This window comes from Stylophora pistillata, chromosome 12, assembly GCF_964205215.1.
Source record: "Stylophora pistillata chromosome 12, jaStyPist1.2, whole genome shotgun sequence".
Classification (NCBI taxonomy): Eukaryota; Metazoa; Cnidaria; class Anthozoa; order Scleractinia; family Pocilloporidae; genus Stylophora; species Stylophora pistillata.
The window spans coordinates 2,028,901-2,056,180 of record NC_142530.1 but is presented as its reverse complement, the minus strand read 5'-3'; the positions used below and the strand labels follow the sequence as shown (position 1 = coordinate 2,056,180).

Below are 27,280 nucleotides of genomic sequence, written 5' to 3'. Positions count from 1 at the left end.
ACATGTCACAATACAGTTTCCCCACTATATTTATAGCTCCCAGTCAAGTAGTATAATTATTTACTTTAATAATTATTTAACAGCATTTTCATTAAAGATTTTTTAAGAACCTATTAAGAACCTGTTTTTCCTAAGTTGTCAGTAACTACTCCAAAACATAAGAACCTATTTTGCCAGACATGAAAAAAACTAAGTTCTTACAAACGGGTTTTTACTGTATAACCGTTCTTTAATTTTCTTTTGAAAATTGATTTTAAAATGTGATACAAGTCCTGGAAGTCGTTATTTGATACTTGCCTAGAATCCTGTGGTACGTCAGAGTATCGTGTGCCTTCTCTAAATACTAACCTAACAAGGAAGCTTGTTGGTCATCAACAGATGTATCCATTTGATCTGTATAATTAGGAACAAAGCTATGTTACATAATGTCTATGTTGGATTTCTCAAATTTTACATTTCAATCGCGATCTACTCTTAGTTTTAATAATTTTTCAATTGTATGAATATATTTTTAAACAGGTTTTTATGAGAAATCTTCTCTTTCTATTATTATTTCCAGTTTACCTATCTATTTTTCGTGGCATGTCTGTAAAGTATTCAATTAGCTAAGAACGTTTGACCACGTTTAGTTAAGGGGATTCGTATTGTATTGTATGATATAAATACTAATATAATAGAAATAGCAACTCGCTTTGTTCGAGTCAAAGATAATTTCCTGTTCTGCACTCAGAATTGATAGAAATAATAAAAGTAGTAGCGATGATAACAATAGACCTCTTTCCTAAATGCCAGTCCTTATTGAAAACAATTACCGTACAAACCTAACTCAAATTTCTCCATTTCCTCGTCTATGTTAACCGGTTCTGCATTGGAGGCAGCACCTTAGTGATAAAAATAGTGGTGTTGTTTAGCTTTATAGTTTCCCGATGGTAAAAAGCTGGATGAATTGAGAAGCTCTACCTCTGGACCAGTTTGCAGCATGCTAGAAAACTTGCCGCTTTTAAATCAGAAACATGACAGTACTGCTCCGTTTATAAACGACTGAACTGTTTCGAGTTTACTTTAAATCATTTTTCAATTCTATGAATATATTTTTAAACAGGTTTTTATAAGAAATCTTCTCTTTTTATTATTTCCAGTTTATCTATTTATTTTTTGTGGCATGTCTGTAAAGTAGACATGCCAAAAAAAAGTAGCTAAAAGTAGCTAATTAGCTAAGAACATTTGACCACATTAAGTAAAGGCATTTGTATTGTATTGTATGATATAAATACTAATATGATAGGAAAAGCAACGCAAAGCTTTGTTTGAGTCCAAGATGATTTCCTGTTCTGCACTCAGTAGTCATAGAAATAATAAAAGTAGTAACGATGATAACAATAGACCTCTTTCCCAAATGCCAGGCCTTAATTGAGAACAATTACTGTACACACCTAGAGTAAAAAAATCAATCATATTCAAGTCTATGGCCACGATAACCGTTTCTGCATTGGAGGCACCACCTTATTGATAAAAATAGTGGTGTTGTTTAGCTTTATAGTTTCCCGATGATAAAAAGCTGGATGAATTGAGAAGCTCTACCTGTGGACTAGTTTGCAACGTGCTACTGAAAACTTGCCGCTTTTAAATCAGAAACATGACAGTACTGCTATGTTTATAAACGACTGAACTGTTTCGAGTTTACTTTCACCACACAACCAAACCTTCACCTCCTTGTTTGCCCCGCCACAGAGGTAAACTGCGTTACACGAACAACTCAGCTCTTACTCTTGCTTATAACTCCAATGACTAGAAAGGTATCAGCTTCCTGTACTTGAGAACATACCCCCGGAGCTCTCAAAAGTATAAGTATTCTCGACAGTTGACCTCAAGTCGGGATACTGGCACTGTGTCCTTGCCCCTGAGTCCAGTGTACTCACGACCTTCGCAACACCCTACGGAAGGTACAGATGGATTCCTTTGCCCCTCGGTCTCTCCGCCTCGTCCGAGATTTTCCAGAAGCATTTAACTCGCGCACTGGAAAACCTACCTGGTAATCTGTGCATCGCAGACGACATCCTCATTTATGGCACTGGAGAGACCGACGAAGAAGCCACTGCAAACCACGACAGGAGTCTACGAGATCTCCTTTACAGGTGCAAGGATTGCGGCATTGTCCTTAGCCCAGACAAGATGAAGCTGAGGATGAGCGAGGTAAATTTGATGGGGGCATCTCCTGACGAACAAGGGCCTGAAGCCTGATCCTGCCAAAGTAGAGGCGATCAAAAAATTGCCGAAGCCACAAGATGTGGAGGGCGTTCAGCGCCTCAACAGATTTGTCAATTATCTAGCCAAGTTCCTTCCGAAACTGTCTGAAGTCATGGAACCGATTCATCGCCTGACTCAGATGGACGTCCATGGAACCGGTCCTCGGAACAAGACCAGGAGTTCGCAAACGTGCAGCGGCTAGTAACAGAAGCGCCTGTTCTACGTTACTACGAACCTTCCCTAGACGTCACCATACAGTGTGATGGGAGCCAAAGTGGCCTCGACGCAGCAATATTTCAGAACGGCAAGCCTATAGAGTACGCAAGTCGTTCCCTTACCGATACAGAAACCCAGTATGCTCAAATAGAGAAAGAGATGCTGGCGATTGTCTTCTCTCTTGAGCGTTTCAACCAGTACACTTTTGATCGACATGTACACATCGAAAGTGACATTGCGATATCATCAATTCCGGGAATTTAGTTTGCTCAGGATATCAACTGAGAAAAATGAGGACCATCTTTCTCGGTTGCTCGGTTGCTTTCTCTCGCTCATCCTCACTCCATAGGCATCGACGAACGCTTTTCATTCCACTAATTTATTTGTGTTTTTCTCGTTGCCATGTTCCCGCCAATCACGTAGCACCTTTTTCTGCCTTTAAAAGCATACACAACCCACAATTCCTCTATTCGCCCCGACAAAGGGCTAACGCTCGAAACGTCAGCTTTTATAATCGTAACAGTGACCAATTTACCATTTCAATTTTGTTGATATACTCAAATTAATTGTGGATTGTGTCGCGTTTTTTTTACTAAGAGGGGAAAGGCGGCGAGAATTGTACAAAGAAAAACTAGTTTAGATGCAAAGTAAAATAGGAAGAGAGAAGCTTGCACAAACATAAAAACAGTGTTTGGTAAGTCAATCGTACCAATGTAATTATTTACATTACAATAGCTTAGTCGCTATATCCTAAACAGGGGCGTAGCGTCCATATACGCACGTACGCCCGTGCGTACACCTGAGATCTGGAAAGAATTTTTTTTTATTCCCTTATAGCATTTGTCACGGTTACCATAAAATAGGGCCGATTTTAAATTTCGAATCATACCAGCGCGTGTTTGTTTTTCCAGTGCCTTTTTCATTAATCCATAAACGACAAGAAACTGTCTTTGGCTTCCTAGACTTGTTAACTCTCTAGATATTTTAGGAAGCCAACAACCCTTTTAGCTTTAAAACTCTAGAGATGGGTAAAATAAACAACTAACTACTGCATTTTCCGTGGCATTTATTTATAAAAAAAAAGTTCGCGGAAATAGTCCGAAATGGCATTTTCGAGTCCCTAAATTTCAAAATTTTCTGGGGGGGCGTGCCTCCAGACCTCCTAGTTTGGGGCGCCTTCGACGCTCCCAATTTCCGCGCTGTGCATACACCTTCGAAATCTCACCCTACGCCCCTGTTATATTTATATAATATATGGCTCGTTTAGGACGATACAGACTTAAAGAAGACTTACAGTCCTTATACACTTAGAATACGCGATATCTACACTTATGATAAATTGGAAATTCGCGATCGGTGAGGAAGGTCATGATTAATTACCATGAGCGTCTGTTCCATGGCGGGGAAGTTACGAAAAAGGAAAAAAGAGCGTTTCAAGGCGCTTCACTCTTATTGGACCTCGAGGGAGCAGCTGAAATAAAGCCTATAATTTAAGCAGATACTAGAAGGTACGAATGCCAAGTCCGTGGCATTCATAAATACTGTAATGAGATTAGTGTAGTTTACTCTGTATGCTCGACTTGTCACCAATGTATCGGATCGATCAGGGTTTTCATAACTGGGATGTGAAAATGTATCGGTTTTGACAGTTTTGGATGCGGTTTTCGGTTTTGATCGATTTTTATTTCGGTTTTTCGGTTTTGGATGATTTTTTCTACGGTTTTGCGGTTTCCAATGGGCTCTAATGCCCCCCTCCATTTCCATAAGCCGAAAAGTGAATTATTTACTAACTCTACAAGTGTTAACCTGAGAAATTAGATAAATAGTATAAGACAATAAAACTTCGCAGCAGATAAAGCTCTCTAGAAGAGGAAAGTGAAAACTAATACGGCGTAGTGAATAAAGAGAGATACGTGTTTTCGGGCTTTAGAGATTTGTTCTGTTCTTCAAACGGTCTGAACACATTCTGAGTCTTCTGTAGTGCAAAGGAGAAATATGAAACCTATGCAACTTGCAGCCAGCAGGTATGTAATTTACTATCTACTTTTCACCAGTCCCCACCATGTGATGATATCGTACAGATTGTCATTGGCAACACGGCGCTAGCAAAACCTTACGCAACGCCTACGAGTGTCAACCACAAGCCATATAAAGACTGAGGTAGATAGGTTTTGACTGGGTAATAAGAAAGCTTTCTTTCTTGTTATGATCCTTTTAATGGTAGCTTTCGCTAAATACCACAACCGAAGTGGAATACAACAAAGAACAGCTCAACTACTACAGGATTTGTTACGTTGTCACTGATTTCTTAACCGAGGGTCTGCGAATTATCTTTAAACAAGAATGGGATAATCGCTACTTTGCGACACCGTCGGGAGAATGGAAAGATAAAGCTAGAAATGGAGTGGATTTTAAAAAACGAGGAATCAGCCCGAAATCCAAAAAGAAATGCGCATCTCCTTGAAACCATGATCGGTGGAAACGGAGCTGATTAGGATTGTAAAATACTGTTCTAAGCCATTCTTTTCTCGGATTGTATTCACAGCCTTAGCCCAGGAATGTATCTTGATGATGTCAGTTGTTTATTGGAGAATCTCTCAGGACAAAGGGATGAACATGAAAGTTGCTCAGGCGTTGGACTACCAGCCTCCCCCCTTAATTAGCAAGTGCTGCCACTTATGTAAGAGAAGCTGGACAGACATCGAAATTTAGCTGGAAAGAATCTCTTTAAAAACTTGCAGCAAGCCAAAGAAATCAGCGGCCATGGAGACCTTTCTTGCTGAAGTCAACCCAAGCTATCCAAAATCCACGAACAAAGCAACAACATTGGTAGTAGAAACAGCCATGGCATCTACAAAATTGTACATCTCGTCTTTTATTTCCTGTGTCTGTGTGCACCTCAATCAGTAAGTCTTAATATCATTAAAGACTTCATCCTAAGTGTGGATAAAGAAATTCAAGACAAAGAGATGAGTCATTTCAAGATACAGAGGTGCTCACTGCTGGGTTCTATACAAAAAAGGTGGGTGACCCGAGTCAGGTAAAAGAATATTGTGATCGTGCACTGGCCATTCGTTTGAAAATGCTTTAATCTGAGCATATTGACGTCGCAGCTTCTTACGGTAACCTGGGTTCTGTACTAAAAAAGCTGGGTGACGGGAGTCAGACAAAGATTATCATGGTCGTGCACTAGCCATTTGTCTGAAAAAGCGTGGATCTGAATATGTTAACGTCGCAGCTTCTTACGGTAACCTGGGTTGTGTACACAAAAAGCCGGGTAACGTGAGTCAGGCAAAAGATTACCATGATCGTGCACTGGCCATTCGTCTGAAAAAGCTTGGACCTGGACACACTAAGGTCGCAGCTGCTAACAATCACTCGGGGCCTGTGCACCGTAATCTGAGTTATTAGTAACGCAAGAGCTTCTTGCTATTGATCAAAAACAGAATTTGGATGTAACTATGTTCGGATTGCGACTAGTGACAATAACCTACGTTATAAACGGTTTAGTGACCTGGAGTTCCTATCTTACCACAAAAAACGTCTTTGAAAGTTAACGTTAATTCAATTTTTAGGTATTTTCTTTCATTGGCGTGACAACTCATCGTCATAGCGACGTCAAAAGACAATATAAGAGTTCTTACCACCCATCCCTCGTTAAAAAAGGAAGATAGCTGTAGAAAGTTAAGTCCTAATAAAAAACCGTTTAAGGTTATACTGCTGGTGTAAGAGAGTCTACTTTATTTTTCCATTTGCAATAGGTCCGATAATCCAAGCTGGGGGTCAACGCAGAAGAAGAAACACAAGAGCTAATTGCCACTTTATTTCATGTAATAGTATCCCACTTTTTCTTTGTTTCTATATTGTTTACCAAGTTAGCTCCAACGTATTTCCGGTCATACAAATTTAACTTTGTAAAAATTTCAACTAATGCAATTTCTTATTGTACTTGATGAAGACGGATTTAGCCGAAGTAAAGATTACACTGAAAATGGACTTTGCACGCTAGAACCAAACAAGGGCTGACTCGTCACCAGTTGTTCCAAAATGTGCGCGGTACTTAAGTGGGGAGAGAGGGGCAAAGGTAAGGAGGAGGGAGGAGACTTCATTTCGCTTTCTCTCTACACGTCACACTTCGCGCTCCCAAACTACGCGTGTCAGTTGCCTCCGGTTCGAAGATTTGAGACGAGCCTGGAAAGAAAGAAAATAAGAAATAATGGATACCATTGTCAGTGCTTACTCTCCTCTGGGACACTAAGCCGAGTCCTTGGTTTCAATTCCTCCGGAATTTTGTGTAGAAAACGGAAGAGCATTTCGTGCTGTAGAGAAGGTACCCCCACTTCTTATAAGCAGAGCCCTTTATATGGGCTGTATATGGAGTACCCCCTCCCATGAGGTGCTTATGCCATGCCAAGTCTCTCCTTTTTCATTTTCTCGCTCATGAAAGATGCCCGTTGTAAACCTCCTATAGATCCCTACGCCCCACACATAATTCTGACGCCGTGACTACTCAATTCCTTTTCCCTCCCCTTCTCATCAAAGAACTTTTTCATTGGCAAATCTCTTTCCCACAATCCTCTTTCTTCTTTCCTGGAGGACCCCAGAAAACGGGGCTGATTGAAGGCATATTCTTTGAGGGATGCATGTCTATCTAAAGTAATATTCGGCCAGTTTGATTTCCAGTTTGATATAAAGGTCGAAGGTGGAGAAACGTCACCACGACAGACTTCAGGGGACCTCTCAGTTTGTCGAATTTGTGTTTAAGAACGATTTCAATTAAATGTCCGAAGCAATTTAAGATTGCAATGGTTTTGCTTGACTTAACTCTGTGATTGATCCAGAAAACTTACCCACTCCACTCAGGCTGTTTCCTTCTTTTAAACTCTTTAACTCCCATGAGTGACCAAGACAGAAATTCTCCTTTCAATATCAATACAATATCAAGCAGACAAGCCATGAGAATAAAGAAAAATATGAACTAGGGGATTATTGGTTGATCCAATTCAAAGTATACTTGAGTAATAGTAATAGAAAGGATATCTTCTTGGGGCCAGCTCAAGAGCCTCGTCGTTCCTCGATGGGTCTATACTCTGGGCTTCCATAATGATTAAACTAGGCTTCTTTTAATTTCAATTTTTATTCTTCCTCTTGATTATAAAGCACTCTTTTATTTCATCGCAATTCCATGTTTGTGAGACCTTTTTTTCATATAGCAAGACATTCCGCGTTGTAGGATATTTCGCCATTCCACCGTTCCACTATTCCATCGAATAGGGTCACCCAATCGCATTCGAACCTTGCTCGCCTTGCAAATTTAGCGGCTCCTCTGAGTATCGGTCGCCGATTGAAATGGTAACATGCTATCTCTTCGAATGAATAAAATTTTCCTTCAAAGTTTCCACGATGTGCAAATCAAACCTATTGAGATATTTCTGCGAGCAAAAGTCCTTTTTTTCAATTACGTACCGGAGACACCACTGTGAAATTACTATGAGAACTGAAAAAATGATATCTTCGGATCCACCGGGAAAAATTTGTTGATTCAAACCGTAAAATGTTCCGCTCTTCACAGAAATCATTTTTCCTTTAAGCTTTCATGATGCGCCGATCGCACTTCTTAAGACATTTCTGTGCAAAGCAGAGCTTTGTTTTTTCACGTGCCACCTTGAAATGATGGTGAGATGTTTATCCTCTTCTGTAGTACTTCGAAACAGACAATAAGTAGCACCGGGAAACAGTGTGATCACGTGCTAATTCCGAGTAACGATGGGAGCAATCCGAAGAAAGCTTCACTGACCGTTGAACGAACGAATATGTTCTAAAACAAACAAAAGCCAAGAGTGAGGAATATCGGGTAAAACCCGGCAGATTTTGTTGTAGGCTTAGAGGTCGTTCGTATTCTATCGTTACGCTCACTCAACAGGACATTATGGCTACAGGGTGCGGCTACACTTAGTGTAGGTAAACCGATTTATCCTCGAGTTGTTTTGCCGTAGTCTTTCGTGTGACAATTCGCTGTCGATCTCAACCGCACAATCAGTGTCGTTGTCGTGAACTTCTTTATTTGAATGCTATCTACTTCTAATCACAACCTGCTTCTAAAGCTCACTGATGACACATTTGATTCTGATATCGGAGCTACCATAGGTAAGAGTACAGTCTAAGACGTAAGACTTTATAATATTTATTTATGAACAACGTTGAGTGGTTTTGAAAACTCCAAGAGTCTTGGTTTCATATCGGGCTGTATTTTGGCCTGTTTTTTTTTTTTTTGTAGCCGCCTCACAGGATACTATATCGCTGAGGTGTTGTTACAAAATAAATGAAACACTAAGACTAGCTGTGTACCTTTTAAAAATGCCTCAACTTTTTAACCTCTAAGAGCGATTGACATCTAGTATCTCCTCACAGTATCAATGGTGAATAAACCATTAAGATTCTGAGAATAACAGAAATGATCACAAACTAAAGGAACTCTTGAGTGTTGAAAAATTCTCCTTGTCAGCACCTTAGGAAATGTTTAGAGAACAAAGTGAAGAATATTTCCGCATTTCCGCACAACACAGAAATAAGTCAAACAACAAACATATGTATGAAATACATATGAACTGCGGTTATGAAACGTATATGTGCACGATCCTTCGCAGTAAAGCACTATTTAAGCAATAGTGAAAATCAGACCTGAAAAAAATTCAGGCCTGTACGGGATTCGAACCACTGACCTCTGCGATACTAGTGCAGCGCTCTACCAATTGAGCTAACAAGCCAACTGGGAGCAGGCCATCAAATTAATTCGACATAAACCCGTAGATGATAAATCAAACAACAAACATATGTATGAAATACATATATATGAACTGCGGTTATGAAACGTATATGTGCACGATCCTTCGCAGTAAAGTACTATTTAAGCAATAGTGAAAATCAGACCTGAAAAAAATTCAGGCCTTTACGGGATTCGAACTATTGACCTCTGCGATACTAGTGCAGCGCTCTACCAATTGAGCTAACAAGCCAACTGGGAGCAGGCCATCAAATTAATTCGACATAAACCCGTAGATGATAAATCAAACAACAAACATATGTATGAAATACATATATATAAACTGCGGTTATGAAACGTATATGTGCACGATCCTTCGCAGTAAAGCACTATTTAAGCAATAGTGAAAATCAGACCTGAAAAAAATTCAGGCCTTTACGGGATTCGAACCACTGACCTAGAGCGCTGCACTAGTATCGCAGAGGTCAGTGGTTCGAATCCCGTACAGGCCTGAATTTTTTTTTTTTTTTTTTTTTCAGGTCTGATTTTCACTATTGCTTAAATAGTGCTTTACTGCGAAGGATCGTGCACATATACGTTTCATAACTGCAGTTCATATATATGTATTTCATACATATGTTTGTTGTTTGATTTATCATCTACGGGTTTATGTCGAATTAATTTGATGGCCTGCTCCCAGTTGGCTTGTTAGCTCAATTGGTAGAGCGCTGCACTAGTATCGCAGAGGTCAGTGGTTCGAATCCCGTACAGGCCTGAATTTTTTTCAGGTCTGATTTTCACTATTGCTTAAATAGTGCTTTACTGCGAAGGATCGTGCACATATACAGAAATAAGTGTTAGGTTTTAGCTCTATTTTTGTATTTTTATAAACAAGTTAATGTTTAGCATTTTTATTTGACCCATGTAAATTAAAAATGCACAAAAACAAAAGATATTTTCACAACCGCTCTTGGGCCCACTATATTTTGGTCAAAAACTCGTTCATCCATACCCAAGTAGCTGGATATTGATCAGTTGCCATCGGAACAACAGAAGGGAATTTTCCCTCTCAAAGCTTTCGCTTTCGGGTGATGATGAGACCCAGTCACTCGGGTCCTTGTAAATATGTGGTGGTTCTTGCGTTGTGGAAGCCTCCTCTCATGAAAGAAAAGTAAGAATAACAAATATTGTGTTGAACAACTCAGCCATCTAAAATATCGCTTTAATTTTGCGTTTCATCTGTACTGTAAGCACTCCAGAAGCTATTTTGATCCACATCTCTTTTTCAACTGCAGTTACGTTCCCATACCATGTTTTTGATTCCTTTTCAATGTTGAAAGCTAGTGTTACTGTTCTTGTCCCAGCAAGAAAGAGGTGTTTAAGTATTACCAAATTATTTTGAGCGACGCTAAAATATTTCAGTGACAAGGTTGAGAAACTCGGAGAAATGGAACTCTGAGTGCTTCCTGAAGGAGTCGAACCTTCCAACTTCCGACCAGTATTTCAAGCTGGTGTTAATGCCATTTCAACGTTGTTGATATATCCAAATTATTTCGTTACTCCCACCGATGCAGCCCCAAACAGTACTTCAAGTGCTTTACCACTTAGCCGTAGGAGACTCGGGGTAGGCTGAGTCTTTGGACTGGGTCCATGGTCCATGGAATATCAAGTCCCTTGAGATTCTTACTTTTTTTTTTTTAATGCAGAATAGCGCGGTATTATAAAAAGATTAAACAATCAACCTAAATAAGTTACTTTCTTTACCCACACTTCTTACTTCGCTCCCTTTAGTGCTCTGCAGTGTGTCCGTTCGAATTAAAAAAATGCTCGGCATGCCCGGCTTAATTGGATTGTTTCGTTGTTATGATGTTTCTGTTAGACTGCTAACCATCAAACGCAAAGCAGTCGATCATCATGACGATATTTTGCTGAGTTGAAACGCTTCTCGTCTAGAGGAAACAATTGTAGGAGAGGACCATCATTAAAAACTGCTTCCACTTCTCTTTTAAGGTTATCAGCGCCGCTATCATTTGGCTGGTAACCTGGTAACCGGTCAAGTCGCCCGAGTCCTCTCGCCTGAAATCATGTCGCCCAAAACTAAAGTCAAGTCGCCTGATCTTGTTAGCACTCATAAAAACACAAGAATGGCATATTTTTTAAAAATTTCGGAAGGGTACCGATCGATCGAAAGATCTTTTTGGTATATTTACTTACGTTACCAATCTTTTAATTGTTAAATGTCACTGAACTTCAATTTTACACCTTTAAAATTCTGTTTAAATACGATACCCTAACGTTAAAGGTCCCCGAGAACTATTATTAAATTTTTTAAGTGAGACAGGTATGTCCAACATGAACAAAGTTTAAACTAGCGAGAACCATCCCTAATAAACCTAGTCTTAAACTGGATATATCAACAAAGTTGAAATGGTAAATTGGCCACCGTAACGATTACAAAAGCTGACGTTTCGAGCGTTAGCCCTTCGTCGGAGCGAATAGAGGAATTGTGGGTTGTGTGCTTTTAAAGGCAGAAAATGGAGCTACGTTATTGGTGGGAACATGGCAACGAGAAAAGCACGAATAAATTAGTGACCGATTCCGAGAACACCTTGGAGACGTGGGCAAAAATAATTCAGACAGAGATTGGGGAGAAGATTCAAGCAAAATGAAACTCAAGAACACTGCTGGCTTGACTTTAGTCAGCTCCTGTGATGGAATCCAGTACTGTTGGAAGTGTCTCAAAGAAACTCTGCAACAAAAAAAACAACCCTTTAATTGCTGAGGAAAAACACTGTGCGCAAAAGTCACGTACAACCTCTCTCTTAAGCGTAAGAAAGTGTTGCGTGAGTCATCACGTAACCTCATCATATGACTGCCCTACTAGGCAAAGACATTGTCACCTTGAATAGTTGTGTCTCTTGATGTACGATGGAAGAACAGCACATTTCTCGGATGGAGTGCATTGCTAGCTGGGGACCACCAAGGTCTAAAAAACGATCATGGAAATATGAGTTTTCAACACTCAAAATAAATCCAGCTTGTTATTTATTGATTATTTATATATGGGTCTATAGCCTAATCCATGATGGCACTGAATAAACCACCCGCTTACTTCGGTAAAAACTTCATGCTTCATACCAATTTTTGAAAACTCCCTTATTCCACTCTTTATAATTTTTCTCGGGTCGAGAAATTATTCCAATTATCCATAATTCTTTGAGAAATTATGCATGAATCTGTTAGGGAACTGTTTAGTAAACTTCTGACAATGATGCTTCGGTTGCCTGGTCAAAATTCATAACACCTGAACAGTCTTTGATAATGATTGAGGTAAGGATGCAATGCACAATATTGAGTTTGGGAGCAGATACCTATTGAAATGATTGAAAAACATCAACTTAAACAGTAACCAATTAGAAAAATAAAAATAAGGATTTTGCAGAGGTTTTAACATTTTCCCACTGTGGCTGCCATTGGTGCAATAGGCCACGTCCTCATTAGGCAAAATCCAATGGCCTGCTCGCATGCAGCACAGATTTTTTTTCTGAACGGCTGACAAATGGCTTGTAAAGGGAAAGCCGTTTGAACACGGAAAGCCGTTAGTGTACGTTTTTCTGTGAGTGGTCACAGATGGTGGTGAGAGGTCTTACATCTCACCATAGACCTCAGGTAAACAATTTTTATTGAAACCCTGGTCTTTAGTGGATAACAGGCATTTATACACCACTAGTTTTTACATACAATCAAATTCAATTACCCAAGGTTAATAATCCAAGCTTAGCAGACAGGATGGGTCCTATTGTAGTTCCACAAGGGGAATCATTCCGCACACACACTTCCTGAAATAAAAATTAGTTACAATGGAATAAAATCAAAATGTTACCAAAGTTAAAACTTATGGGTGGTGCTTGCAGAAGTTCAAGCAGAGGTAACTAATTGTGGGTATTGTTTGCTGTAACACATCCCTATTCTAAGTTTTACCTGCAATGACACCTCATTCTTCTCTGCAATCAGCCTTAAAATGCTAGAGGACAGTGCTGTTGTTGCATATCGTTGATTACTATTAATTTTTATTACTGGACCCTGAAAAAAAGTAAATGATTTGCATAGGACAATAAGGCCATGACATTAAATATGATTTAGCATAGCCCTGTCAGTGTGAGAGAAGAACGAAAGTTGAACATTTAATTTACATGTCAAAAATTAAATTGCTTCTAGGAAAAAGGGAAGTAAAAATACTTTCAATTAATTAGACAACACAACTTTTGATCCCAGCCAAAACCACACCACATGTTCCTAACTGATTACTCTGCAGAGAAGTTTTCTTTTACAATTGCAGCTAAACATAAGGGTTGTTGAGAGAATTTGAACAAGCTGTGCATACTCCTCCGTGTGGTGGAGGGTCTGCATAACTTTCTCAAATTCTCCCAATCGCTAAATGTTTAGATGAGGCTACGTAAACAGGGAAAAAGTTCTATAAAAGTTGGTTGTATAAAATATTTCTCAGAAAGTACAAAGAGTGTGATGTCACAAATATGTCTAACTCCTTTCATATGAACACCTATCAACTAACAAGAGTAGGTGTATAATATCTCAAATATTTTAATTTAGTTTGAGTTATTTTCGGTCAAGGCCTCACCTTGTGAAGAGCAGGTTTGTGGTTCTCCTCATGTTTTTCTCTACAACAGAAAATAAGAAAAACCACTTGTTGATGCCCAACACCTAAAATGCTGGCCTTCCACCTGATAAGAAGATTTAACTACAGTATTGAAAGTAATTTCTGATAAAATTAATACTTTTTGTCTTCCACAATGTCCAAAAGCATATTATGTAATATTAAAACAGCTTACATGGCTCTCATACACATTTTGTCATATTAATGCCAACTTACATGCTATCTGGAACCTCATGCACCAGTCAGACATAAAGCACTCTAAGAGACCTTTGACCTCTTTGATCCCTGCCAGTGACCACAAATGTGGCATCTAATTTCTCCACATGATATCACTCCTGAATCACACACCAAGGTCACAAGTCACGAAATTTAAAAGGAGATGATTGCCAATTAAAGAAACTCTTGATTGGTTAACAAATTTTTCTTGTCTTTAAGGAAATGTATAGAGAAGGGTGTAAACTAAGGCTTTTCAATTTAGGATACATACGCATAGTTTGGGTGGACTGCATGAGCTTGGTCTGCACTGAGAAGAAATGACTTGGGTATTGCTTCCTCAAAACTAGTTGCTGTCCCACCTAGGATTCAAGAAAAACATAATTATGATAGCTTTAAAAGCTCCAGTGCTTTATCACTTAGCCACATAGACTATAGTAAGTAGGCCTCTACAAGGTTCACATCTAAAATTGATGTGATAAAGTTTACAACAACTGACCTGCTGACAGCCGACGCAGAATGTGCTCCGTGAGCATTGACCCTGCTCCTTGTGCGCTCTCAGAACCAACCTATCATCAGAACATTTTTGGTAAATTAGTATATGCTGAATGTGCAGTGATGGACATAACTTAAAACTGGATTGATGAACTGGCATTAGATCACTTTTCTTTGATGTCATAAACATACACTTCCTTGTTTATGTACCTCTTCATTGTCATACAATGCTATGATTCGGATGTTGGGATCTGAAGCTAAAGATGAACTTTCCAGAGATTGAACAAGACCCTAGAAGTTAAAGGAGTACACATTTGGAAATAAGGACAACTCAAGTTTGAAATTAAGATGACTCTAAATGGTTTTTGATATGTTACACACCTAGTGTAGTTAAATCACCCAACCCACCAAAAAGCTAGTGGTTAAAAATAAAGCCAATTTGAGCCACCTTCATGAAAGTCATAAAAGTGGATCAATATGTTAGAATTGCACAGTTTCTTGGTTTTCTGAATGGAATATTCTCTACATGTAGCTCTTACTCAAAAACTCACTCTACCTGCAAGGCACAAAAACAGCTGACTTGGTTGTCCAATCTTGGTGAGAAGATAAACTCCTCCAGTGCACCACCCAATGTCTGAGAGAAAAAGAATAAAAAATATTAAAAGAACCCATTCAAACAAATCATAATTAAAATGCAAAATCAGGTGGTCTAGCTAAGATTGATCACAGACTCAGGAAAAATGAGGGAGAAGGGGGGAGGAGGGGGTTTTACTTTAAAAATTTCTGTGTTCCTTGTTGCACAACTATTGCAATTGGCACCTCAACATTTGCACCTTTGTTATTCGCACCCACCAGTCACAATACATGTAATTATTGTTCACCAGAAAAACATTTTATTCTATTTCACTCGATTACAAGACCAAACCTTAAGCGAACCACACTCTCCGAGGAATGAAGAAAACTGAATACGAACAGAATACTAAACTATAACTAATATATACGAAAATGGTCGATCGCAAATAGCACAAAAGGATCACGTAGCGCAAAGAATTCTAATGAACGCCATGATCCTACTGATTAACGAGATTGTCTCCTGCTCCATTATCACATCAGCATCTGGACACAACCCCTACATAAATGTGTGGACAGGCTTTATTAAACATTCTACTTTGAACATGAAAAGTAACCGTCAACATTCTTAAGTGAAGCTGAGGCTCATACTGCTGCTTCACCTCACATGTATCAGCTGACAAGGAGATTTTATTTGACAATCAATTACCTTTTTTTGTCTGTGATCAATTCCTTTCTTCTTGTGACCTTAATTTGTGATATTGTAAGGAGAAATTCAATGCTAATTGCTCTCAGCTGTTTAGAGGCTTTTAACACTGTGCTCTTCTTAACTAACTCCACATGAGCGATGAAAGAACATACTCACAGCAGGCTGGGTATCGGCCAGGTGCAAGTCAAAGTCTATGATATGATCTTGTTCACATTTCAACTCCTCTGTTAGGAGTTTGACCAGAGTTGACTGATGAGAATTGCTCTAAAGAATTAAATCAATAAATTCAGTGCTAAAAATAAAATGAATAAATATTTTAACCTTTTCACTTCCAAGATCTTATTAGTAATTCTTCTTACCATCTGCCATCATTTTGTGTAAAAATTACTCACCCTTGACTTTTTTTCCTTAGGTTCTTTAGCAATGTTGCCATTTTCACTGGCTGGCTTATTCACCAGACTTTCGTATACACAAGTTGATAAGATGGGTGTTCTGGAATAGGAGAAAGAAAACTCAATTAAGTTTGTTCAAATAGAAATTAATTTACAGTTAAAGTATTGATCATGTACTTCATGACTTTGTGTGTACTAATTAAATCTGCTCATCAAGTAAACATATTTACAGTATTTCTAGAATTTGAACTTTTTTTAAATCAACCAGAAAAACTTAATGTGACAGCGTGATGCTGTGAGTTTCACAGGTGCTGACCGATACTTGGCTGTGCAGCAGCGCATTGCGGTTCCAGTCCAGACCCACAAATTGACCCTTGCTCACCATAGAGTCTCCAGTAGCTCAGTGGTTAGAGCATCCGACTAGATCATGGAGGGTCATGGGTTCAAGTCCCATCTGGGGCTCGGATTTTTCTATTAAACCAGAAAAACTGTTGGTTAAATCACTAAACAGTTGTAGAGTGGATCTGTTGTAAGGACAATTTCTTAGTTAAAATGGTTAATATCACAGTCTTTGGTTGCTTAAAACTATCACTTTTTCTGCTATTTGGATCTGTGCTCATCTGGTGTTGTGTTACAACAATGTTATCTGGATACTCCCATATTGGACTTGGGCTTCCTGTGGTGTGTAGTTACTCACATGTGAGTTTCTTTATTTGGTGAGAACTTGTCATTAATGTCACGCTGCAGATGGATTGCCAGATGTGGAACACGCATGATTGGTCTGTCAATGTGAACCAAATGGTGCTGCAATCTATCACCTTTCTGTTTGATCAATTTGAATCGGGAAGAATTAAGAAAATAATTAATATGTAATCAGGTGGAGTCAAATTTGGTTCAAATGCCCTAAGTGTGATAAACATAATCTAACACCTGGAAGTTAATTGCAATTAACCATTAGTCTAAACTTGCCTGTGTGCCAAGCAATTAATATATAATGTAACTGTATTCTTAGATTTTCATCCATTTCTCTTTTTAGCTGTCTTAACCTATTAACGTCCAGTGCGCCCGTATGCGCCCATGGGGACCCACACCCTTGCTACGCCCTGTGACGTCATCACTTTTAACCCTGGAGCACGAATTCGAGTAGCTACTTGAACAGGTTGAAAATATCTTACAGACGATACCAGAATGAGCGCAATTGAGTGGAGGAGATTGGAGAAATAGCCAAAAAACCGTGTCACTTTGACCTGAAAATCTGCACGAAGATCGTGTTTCACTACCCACCTACCTTTCTGAGCATGTGCTTTGAAAATAATGAGTAGTTTCTGAAAAATCTCTACACCAAAATGAAGCCTACTCAATTTCCAGCAAGTGAGGAGAAACTTTAGGCAAGGAGAGGGGAAAAAAAGGGCAGGAGAAAGAGAGAAAAGTAGAAGTCGTAAGTGGGGCATGACTTTTCAACCCATAAACTATGTCGAAATTTTGCTCTCTGCGCATGCCCGAGATTTTCAGGCCACCATTTTGCATTTGGATCGAAAGGCCGTCGAGTGCACGAGCTGTCAAGTGGTTTTTGGTAAGTTTGAGCTTATAAAACCACAACAGTGACCCGAAATCTGCTCGACTAGCTTCAAAACACAGTTTTCCACAAAAGCTGCGGCCATTAATGGGTTAAGATAGGATCTAACATTGGAAATAAATACCATTACCTTAATCATGACTCTGCCAGCCAATTTCAAATCCCTATCAAACCAAGTAGCCCATATTCCACCTCCATAGCACTCCACTCCAACCTGTTGATAACCGTTGTTGCTCTTTTTGGAGTTTGGCTTCACCTGTTCCGATATAAAGTATAGACTGAGATAAAAAGATTTTGCACCAGAGTCATTTTCTCTGCTGCCCAATCTCCTGTTCTTTCAACCAATTCACTATTGCATTTCTTTAAATACCTAACACCTGACGGGGGTTTTATCATGGCATAGAAAATATCACAGAAATCTCAGGCTAGTGTTCACAGAATCCTCCCCAAAATTCTGAAGACCTGAGTTTTACTTTATTCAGATGAGGAAATCATATTCCCTTACCATTCACTGTTCCCTATATTGTGCCTTCATTTCTCAATATGAAGAAACTGACTGTATTTTTAACAACTTAAAGTTCTGTTTTTGAAGATTCATTTTTAATAATAGGTTTAAAGTACCTGGTAGTTTCTTAAATGTCTGATTTTGACAATTTTTAAACCAAATTCCATCCTCCCTGCTTTTTGAACATTTTTCCGATACATGGAACAGGCCTTATGTCTATGCTTTAAATTCCTTTCACAATACATTGGGACCCGAACATGATTCTGTCACCAATTCTTACAGTGAACTTGCTTGTGTGCATGTGAATGAAAACTTATTATCATGTGATAGGATGAGCACTGAGACTTGCTTTGAAAAACATGTGAAAGGTATTTATTCAGAAATGGGCTATAATAGCTTTCACAGCTATGGTATTACCACAAATCTTTGTCATGTTAGAACTTGATTTACCCCTTAACTTAATTATCAAAACATTAAACATCAAATAAATAAATAAATGATTATAACAGTAACTATTTCTAATTAATACATTTTTACTTATTTTCTAGATACCTTGAGACAGGGACTATCAGTATGAGCTCCCACAATGCTGAAACCATTACCAGGAACATACTTCCCACCAACAGCAAATGCAATGATTGTTGACTGGTTCCTTGTCACAAAACACTACATGAAGCAAAGAAATAACATGAAAGATGGGTCAATATTGCAGGCAAGTTTTTGAACAAGGTAAGAATTTTGGTAATATAGCGCTCATAGCCAAGCTAGCTGCCACTGTTTTGGTCACCATGGTAAGAAAAACAAAAAACAATTGGCAATAAATTTGCAACATAGGTGATCATCTGTTTTGGTTTCCTGTACATTGTATTAAATTGTATAATTATATCAATTTACTTTAAGCAAACGATGTTTACTCATTTTCTTTTGCAAAATAATGGTGTATTGCAGCAGTTAAACTTCAATCTGTACCTTAGTTGTCCATGCAAGCATCAAGCCTTGGAAGGTTTGTGATCTTTCCAAGACAACTGGAGGCTATATTACTCATTTCAAAGACAACAGAAGTGACCAATTTAAGTGCACATGTGATTTCCCACACTAAAGAATTTTCATTTCTGGCAACCATTTTGTGATTTTGGGTCTTGTTCAAACAGCAACCTTTTAAAGTTAAGTATACAGCACTGACTCTCATTCCTGACCTTGTCAGAAGGCTTGATTTCCCAGTGATCTTTTTCCTTGAGCTCCTTAAATCCTGCTGCTGACAACACCTTTCTACACTCATTGACAACTAAAACAAAAGATTCCAGCTATTATCATGTCAAAATAACTTTGTTAATATTGAGCCAGGCTATCATGCAGTCGAGGAAAGGGAGTATTAGTATCTAAAGAAACTCTGGTACTGTGAATGAAGTATCTTCCTGTAGAGACATTAGCAGAGATTTAAAACAATTATTCCAAGTGTTACATACGGCATCCTGTCTTGGGGAAACTATTCCACAACCCTACTTTCCCACTTGGATATACAGTCCATTCCAGAGCAGCAAAAATTATTTACAACCTTGATTCATCTTTATCTGATGCTGAATGTCTCTTGAATTCTAGCTGGCCTCCAATATCCTATTTTTACAAGAAATTTGTTCTTTTTATTCATACACAAGGTTTATTTTGACTCACTGTCCTTTTTGTTTGGGGACCCTTTTTCAAAGAATGCCTCTGGCAGACCTCTACATGCTGTTTAACAGAGGACTATACCCAGACCCAACTCTGAAGTGGGCAGGAACACCTTACGGTATAGAGGACCTGTTATTTGGAACTTTGTCAACAAAATTGCTTAAGTTCAAGAGAACCTAGCCAGTTTCAAAAACACTATTAGAAAATTACATGTCGATCTGAATGCGTTTTCATTATTTTAATAAAGAAGCTGTAGTTATTACAAAGAAATCCAAAGAGTTTGTTTTAACTTTTGATTAGCAGAATATTATAATTTCATTTAAGATAATATTTAATTCATTTAATTTAATTTATTATCACATTTGTAAATTTTTATTATCAATGCTTGTATTATTTTTGTAATTATTTGTAATAGTAGGTCCACATCAGCCTCTGGCTGCCTTTTTGCAACCTACTTATCAATTAAAGTATGTATGTATGTATATATGCAGCGTTGGTGGGGGTAACAAGGTAAATTTGGTAATATCAACTAAGTTGATATTAACTAAATTTCCAATTGCTCTGATGAAGGGCTAACACTCGAAACATCAGCTTTTTAACTCTTTATGGTGGCTAATTTACAATTTCAACTTAGTTGATATTACCAAATTATCAGTTAATTTTGACAGGCAACTGCAGTATCCTGCTATTCTTTATCAAGCAGTGAGATTGTTTGCTTATGAGTTTAAAACGATGAAGAAAAAGGAAACGATTTCAAGAAATTGTAGGCACTAAAGCTAGAATGATAAAACATACCATGATATGGTGATGGACCATTGTTCACAAAATCAATGAACTTCTTTGCTGCAGATTTTATTACATCAAGAGAGGATGCCTACCATAAAACAAAAAGCAGAAAAATATTTTGGTAAGACCTTCACTTCTTCTGACATTTTGAAGATACAGGATGAAATTTTCATCCAGGAAAGAGTTACAGCTCATGAGCGGTATCTACATGTACAACCATACTATACATTAAGAAGAATTGCAGAATGTTAGTATCAGGGTCCATTTCTCGAAAGTCCCAGAAGGGCCAGAAGCCTCTTATTAAAATCCAATTTTTAAGAATAGACGGGCAGGTTCTGGCACCCCAACCAGTCCATTTTGTTTCTTTAGCTGATAAATTTATCGTTGAATTTTCAAAATGTTGAAAGGCCATCTTGAAAGAAACAGAACAGCTTAACAGACCCATAAAGCTACTGGAACCTTGGAGAAACAGGCCCCAGAATTAATTGAAACTGTGTCTTAACCCTTTGACTGCTAACCTGCGTGATTAGCATCTACTTTTTTCTTACAGTATCAGCCCTGAATCACATAATGAGGGCATGAATACAAGGGAAAATTGACTGCAAACTTAAGAAGCTCCGATTGTTTAACAAATTCTCCTTGTCAAAACTATCGCAAATGTATAAGGGATGGTGTAGAGAATATGCATATATTGATGTCAAGGTGTGAGGAGTTAACTTCTGTCCTCAATATCCAAACAGACAAAATCTTATTCAATTTCAAGAATTAATTGAAAAAAAAAATGAATAAATATATAAACGAAACTTCTCTCATTATATAATTCTGAAAACAGACCAAAGATATTGATGCACTAAGTTACCTATCTTAATATCCCACAACAAAGATAAAATAAATGTGTTCCCGCTTATCATATATTTCGCTTATGGAGCTTATTATTATAATATATAACACAATCAATAAATTCTAGTTTCTCTTTCTTGTAGGTGAAGCCCTAATTACAACTTCATCATTGTTGATCCAACATTCAAAAACACATCTCCAGGTAACAAGATTGCAATCTGCAAATGTCTCACGCCAGAGATACTCTGAAAAATTCTGGAATTCATTGCTTGCGATTATGTCTTTTGTAGATATCGCAAGGAAAGTGATGTAAACGTAACCGAAATGAAACCACGCCGGAAGTTAAGACGAAAGTAATTAATGATGCATCGCTACTCTGCGTTCTCTATAAAATGAATTTTGAGACAGAGTTATGCACATATTACCGACAGAAAGGTCGAGCGGTAAATTAATTACAGAGAATTTTGTGTCTGTTTCTGATTTGTGCGGGATTGGTGTATAATTCATGGCTGAATACCGCAGGATTTCTAAAATCCTCACCTGAACAGCCATCTTGGATTTTCAGCTAAGTTGTGTGCACCCCCCTTGGGAGTGGGGTAGGGAAGGCTATAGCAAACCGAAAGTCAGAAATGGAAAATAAAACTGAAAGCGTAAGTGATTTGAGGTCCAAAAATAAACAGCGTGGGAAAAAAATAAAATAAAATAAAACTGATACATTAGACAAAATTTAAAAAAGGCCAAACTTTAAAAATTTCAAGAGGTGAGTAAAATTATTGATCATTCTGAACAGCAATCCAGCCACGGAAATAAACGTCAAAATTTTAAAATCAACCCATGTAAAACAAGGAAGTACAACCAAAAAGGAAATGTGAAGCGATTCAGTTTTATTTGAAGACCTCTCATATTTTTATATTTTATGACAGATATATATTTTTTTATAATTCTACACTTGATTGCATAATACTCCATATATCTATACATACTTTATAATTTGTTATTTTCATATTCTAGGATGGTAACTGAATGCGTAACACGAATGAGAAGGAACAAATGAAAAAAACCCATGTTATTTAGCTTGATATTACAGTTGCCCTTAAGCTGGTTGCCTTTTCTTGCTGTTAATTGCTCTGTGTGAATTCTACCTATTCATTATTTTCTTTCTTTTCAGCTGATAATATATCCTTTAACCCTTTATCTCCCATGAGTGACCAAGACAGAATTTCTCCTTACAATATCAATACAATATCAAGCAGACAAGTGATGAGAATAAAGAAAAATGCCAACTAATGGATTATTAGTTGATCCAATACCAGATTCTCTGAACTAACATCATTAGAATTGTATGAAAATCAGTAAGGAGAAATGGGAGTAAAGGGGTAAAGCCTCTGTCTGCATACAATGAAAATTGTAATAAAGATAACTCATGAGCTGAAATGCTGAGTGAATGATGACAAGATTTTTTCTTTTACTATCAATTTTTCATGATCAAGCTAATACCATACGTAAGATCTTCCGTCAAAAGATGATCAAAATAAAAGCACTATAACTCTGCACCGTTAAATCGAAGTCTGGTTGTTTCGATACATCGACAAGTCTGTCGTTTCGATACAACTTTAGTCATTTCGACACAAACTATAGCGAAAGATAAATTTGAATGTTTTGAAATGTCTACCTGTCTGATAAAGGGAGACATTATTTATCCACAATTTAGACGTGGTTTTCCCGTTGCAGTTCTCTTAAGGTAGTTTCCTTTGGCACTGATTTTTTAAAGAAGTTGTCTTTTTCTCCGGAACTGAGACGGTTTTTCCGTTTGTCAAAACGCTCAGTGAAGTTGTTCTCATCTTTCAAGACGTCAAAAAGGGTTCTCCTCGTTGGGCCTAAAACAGACAAAAATTGAATTTTTAATTCGTGATACAAAATATTTTTGACAACAGAAACAACTAAACAACGGTAGGGATACGGAGTCGTAGCGCATTGGACATCGAGGCCTGGGCTGGAGCCCAGCTGGAAGCTCGAAGACTGAACAAGACACTTTACTCGCACCATGCCTCTCTCTCTACCCAGGGGTATAAATGGGTAGCGGTGAACTGAGCTGTCAAGGAGGCCTGACGAAATGAATTTTGGGGGAAGGGGTAGGGGATAATTTGAAATCTGTGGCAACCGTTATATGAAACGTGATAAGCTCAGCCAGTAAACAAGGAACGACTTGACTAAAAACACCCAGAAAAAGGGAATGTCTGAGGAGCAAATAGTGGGTTTACAGTATGTACATCAGAACTGCGGTCAATTTTAGCCAAAAATTTACAAGCAGGGTACGCAATACGCAGTTTTATTAAGAAATTTTCCTAAGGCACCGAGATCAAAGGATACGCACGGACGAAACTGGCAACGAGGAAAAGGCAAATGACGTCATAACACAGAGGGGTCCTCAAGAAGCTTTTAGGGAGAAAGATATACCCTGAGGAGATACTGTTTGGCAGCACGTTCGTTGAGACTAAATGATCAAATTTCTGCTCGTGGGACGACATCAGTGACACCCACTGGACACAAGTGTGACAATGGGCGCATTATCGTAAAGATAAGACCTATCAGCAGTGATGCCAAGTTGTTCTGTATAACAGCTTGTGATTTAAACCTCGACAGACATGATGCACCGAAACGAAGTTCATTTTACTTCTCTTTTCAGTCTATAACATGTGGTCTGCAGGTTTTTTTTTTTCACTTGTTATAGGACTCAGCTGGATTAGTTTAGACTGAAATTTGAGCATTATCAAAGTTTTGGACAGTTCGTGTTTGATGTCAGTTGCAGAAGTCTTGTCATTACTTATAGTTTATAGAACTTAATGAATTCTACATACCTGTAGCGGAATTAGCAGCGGGAATTCTGGGGGCTATGGCATAAGAAAAAATGCATATCACTATTATTTGAAAAAGTGACATTTTCCTAAATAAACAAAACGCTAAACGTTCCACAGTGCAAGTGAAAGAAAAGGCGCCTACTAAGACGATTGTTCACTGTTCACATTTGGCGCGCGACTTCAAAATTACTTCACTGAACACGGCAAAGAACAACAGTTCCTTTGTTAAATTTCTCAAACGTGTATGGTCAGAAGAATATCACCTCTGAGAATCAGGCTTAGGCAGGAATATCAACGACTCACCAGGCGCGGAATTTTTTTTAATTCGCTTGTACAGCATGGACAGATACGTCATCACGCTCAACTCGTCGATCTCTTCCATTGATACCAGGTCACTCGCTTCCAAAAGAGCTGGAACTTTGAGTTTTTCCTCGGCCACTTTGAAAGCCTGAAATATAAAACTTATTTTTCACAATTCGACGAAAACGCAAGGCCATATGCTCTTTGATTAAAGTAAGTTCTTTCATTTCATCGTCCTGGCTTTCTCTGTTTTTCTCAAATTATGATATACTTTCTACCGTGCTCTTGGAGAGACTTGAAAATAAACATAGAGATCAGTTACATATATCACAAACTATAACTATCCCTCTCTTTAGAGGATTCTCATTTTGACCCAAATCAAAACTTACCAATTCATTGTTTTTCAAGGCGTCTTCCTTAGAGAGTTCGTCAAATTTGCTGCAAAATGAAAGAAAATCACTAGAATCAACTCTGTGGAAGCAACCCGCAAACCATAACTCGTCCAACTGACTTCTTAGAAACCCTCGTCATGTTAACGCTAAACAATGCATATGTCTTTAATCGAAGTATTGTTTATTTTTTCACTGATACAAGCCATTCAGCTCCAACCTCATATAAAACATTTATTGACATCAAGTATCCATCGATTGTTTGATTCCAATATGCTATTTAGTTCGAAGTCGAAAGTACGCCCATACCCCTAAGTCTAAGTGTTAATTTCAATTCACTTGTGCATTTAAAAGCTGAAAGTCAAGGTCAAAGACATAAAGAAAGAAGGTGATTTAGGTTATTATAAAGGGCTACGATCAATCTCAAACCAGGAGTATTAGTTTAATTTTTTATATGATAAAGCTTCTCTAGCCTTAACATTCTTGTTGCGATGGCTGCAATTAATGACGCTCTATTTGTTCGACGTTTATCAATATTGTAAATGTTTCCACTAAACTTTAACATAGAAGACACACGCTGGAAGATAACTCGTACGTTGAGACGGTAGTAAAACTTGTCCCATTTTAAGATTTAGTGGATGTCTGTAAGATGAACACGTTGCACATTTGCGGTTCGTGGTTGTCAGTCGTCTTTAAAATCTATACTTATATAATCCAATAATCTAGAGACACTTTAGCCACTTTTGCAATAATACGTGCCTCTTTGTAAAATCTCTCGCCTCGCTTGGTGACCACCGACAGTCAATTTACATATATAAGTTTTGGTTCACTTCAGGGGATTATGAAGATTAGAAAGTTTTCCGTACTGTTACAACATGTCGCGTTGGCATTGCATATGGCACACACATATGATGTAAAAATGCTTAAGAAAGCAGAAGTCCTTGATACAAAATACTGAAGTTTCCAAGAATCTCCTCTGTCTTCCTGTTAAATATCACCTCGTCATTGTCTTAATTTTTCTCACAAAATATCAAAAGTTAATTATATTTTCAAATACTGTCAAAAGTGGCGTAGTAAAAAGTGCATAAACCAAAACTTTCCCGTGATATGGTAAATTAACTCCAACTTCCCTCTCCTCGGGTGAAAATCTTCGTTCTCAATTGCGTAAAGAAAAGACTGATATTTGTTAGACCTTTTCAAAGAGTCCCAGCTATAAACAACCTCCTGTAACTCACCAACAAAAAGGAACAGAAGGGGAGAGAGAGAGAGAGTGGCTGCAATTTTGAATACTCACATCAGTTCAGGATCGTATTTGTGTAGGAGCGCGCAAAATGCCAAGCCATCCCTCCACGAAGAAGTTAAATTAATCACTCTGACGCCTTTGTAACTGTAGGTTTGTTGTTTACACCATTCCAACAGAGCTTCTTTTCCTTTTAAATTTCGTGATCTTGCAGCCTGCCTTGTGGACATGGCGCGATCAATAAATGTAATTTTCAAAACAATACTTTGCGCAAAAGTTTAGTGTTTCTAAGGTCTGTCGTAACGTCAAGATGCTGACTGAAGAAATTTTGCCTACTTCACTTGGTTTCGTTATGGTAATATGACGGAAGTTTGTCATAAGCAGGCTTTTTCAGATCTCTAAAGTGAGGTCAGCGTTGATGCGGTTTCATTATCGCTTTCCTGTGGGTGTCAATTATCAACGGCACGCGTGTGCGTTGCCAATAAAACAGCTATATTCGCGGTCTATTTTATAATTACTATAAGGTGGTCTGGAGAACTCATTTATCTCAATCAATCTTTGGTTAGTTGGCGATACAGAACAACAACTTTGAAGTGCCCGATATCAGTTGTTTTGAGGGTCATAGAATATCAAGTAATTACAAGACTGCATCTAAATTAAAGCTGTAAATACAATTGCTAATGCGATACTAACAGCCCTACTAACATGCTGACAGATAAAACATGTTGACAGCATATAACACTAGTTTAAAAACTCTTACGCATAACAGGCATAGCCTTGAACGGAGTAGAAAGAAGGAAACAACAACATCCATTAAATCTTGTGATATCAAACAGCA

The 27,280-nt window shown here is 38.1% G+C and overlaps 2 protein-coding genes and 2 long non-coding RNA genes across 5 annotated transcripts; 1 reads left to right on the top strand and 3 right to left on the bottom strand.

Moving 5' to 3' along the window:
• Positions 1-3,656: 3,656 nt before the first annotated feature.
• LOC148718364 (uncharacterized) lies at positions 3,657-10,358 on the bottom strand. The gene is made up of 4 exons (XR_015993949.1): positions 10,239-10,358; positions 7,314-7,383; positions 6,413-6,654; positions 3,657-5,399 (listed from the first exon to the last, which is right to left on the bottom strand). It is a non-coding gene; the product is annotated as an uncharacterized LOC148718364 (long non-coding RNA).
• LOC111320841 (aspartyl aminopeptidase) lies at positions 10,122-22,272 on the bottom strand. 2 transcript variants are annotated; one of them, XM_022923546.2, is made up of 17 exons: positions 22,196-22,272; positions 20,825-20,903; positions 19,558-19,646; positions 18,914-19,027; positions 17,987-18,112; positions 16,978-17,102; positions 16,281-16,380; positions 16,045-16,152; positions 15,166-15,243; positions 14,820-14,900; positions 14,614-14,683; positions 14,389-14,476; positions 13,866-13,905; positions 13,208-13,309; positions 12,984-13,065; positions 12,127-12,212; positions 10,122-11,975 (listed from the first exon to the last, which is right to left on the bottom strand). In XM_022923546.2, the coding sequence occupies exons 1-17, from the start codon at positions 22,205-22,207 to the stop codon at positions 11,922-11,924; spliced, it is 1,434 nt and encodes a 477-aa protein (XP_022779281.2). In that variant the 5' UTR covers positions 22,208-22,272; the 3' UTR covers positions 10,122-11,921. The 2 variants fall into 2 exon arrangements, with proteins under 2 accessions (XP_022779281.2, XP_088597026.1); XM_088740900.1 differs by lacking the exon at positions 14,820-14,900.
• On the top strand, positions 20,873-22,922 carry LOC148718363 (uncharacterized). Its single transcript, XR_015993950.1, has 2 exons — positions 20,873-20,936; positions 21,799-22,922. It is a non-coding gene; the product is annotated as an uncharacterized LOC148718363 (long non-coding RNA).
• LOC111320889 (MICAL-like protein 1) lies at positions 22,519-26,826 on the bottom strand. Its single transcript, XM_022923624.2, has 5 exons — positions 26,497-26,826; positions 25,203-25,251; positions 24,817-24,961; positions 24,514-24,546; positions 22,519-23,532 (listed from the first exon to the last, which is right to left on the bottom strand). The coding sequence occupies exons 1-5, from the start codon at positions 26,670-26,672 to the stop codon at positions 23,363-23,365; spliced, it is 573 nt and encodes a 190-aa protein (XP_022779359.1). The 5' UTR covers positions 26,673-26,826; the 3' UTR covers positions 22,519-23,362.
• Between the last annotated feature and the right edge of the window lie 454 nt (positions 26,827-27,280).

Excerpts from the sequence above, each read along its gene's own strand:
- LOC111320841 (XM_022923546.2), bottom strand. Across the intron at positions 15,244-16,044 it reads TGGCCGATACCCAGCCTGCT|ACATTGGGTGGTGCACTGGA; the intron begins GTGAGTATGTTC and ends TTTTTCTCTCAG. Across the intron at positions 12,213-12,983 it reads GCTTGGATTATTAACCTTGG|ACCTTGGTGGTCCCCAGCTA; the intron begins GTAATTGAATTT and ends ATCGTTTTTTAG.
- LOC111320889 (XM_022923624.2), bottom strand. The coding sequence starts at position 26,672 with ATGTCCACAAGGCAGGCTGCAAGATCACGAAATTTAAAAGGAAAAGAA. Across the intron at positions 25,252-26,496 it reads AAATACGATCCTGAACTGAT|CAAATTTGACGAACTCTCTA; the intron begins GTGAGTATTCAA and ends TTCATTTTGCAG. Across the intron at positions 24,962-25,202 it reads CCTTGAAAAACAATGAATTG|GCTTTCAAAGTGGCCGAGGA; the intron begins GTAAGTTTTGAT and ends TTTATATTTCAG.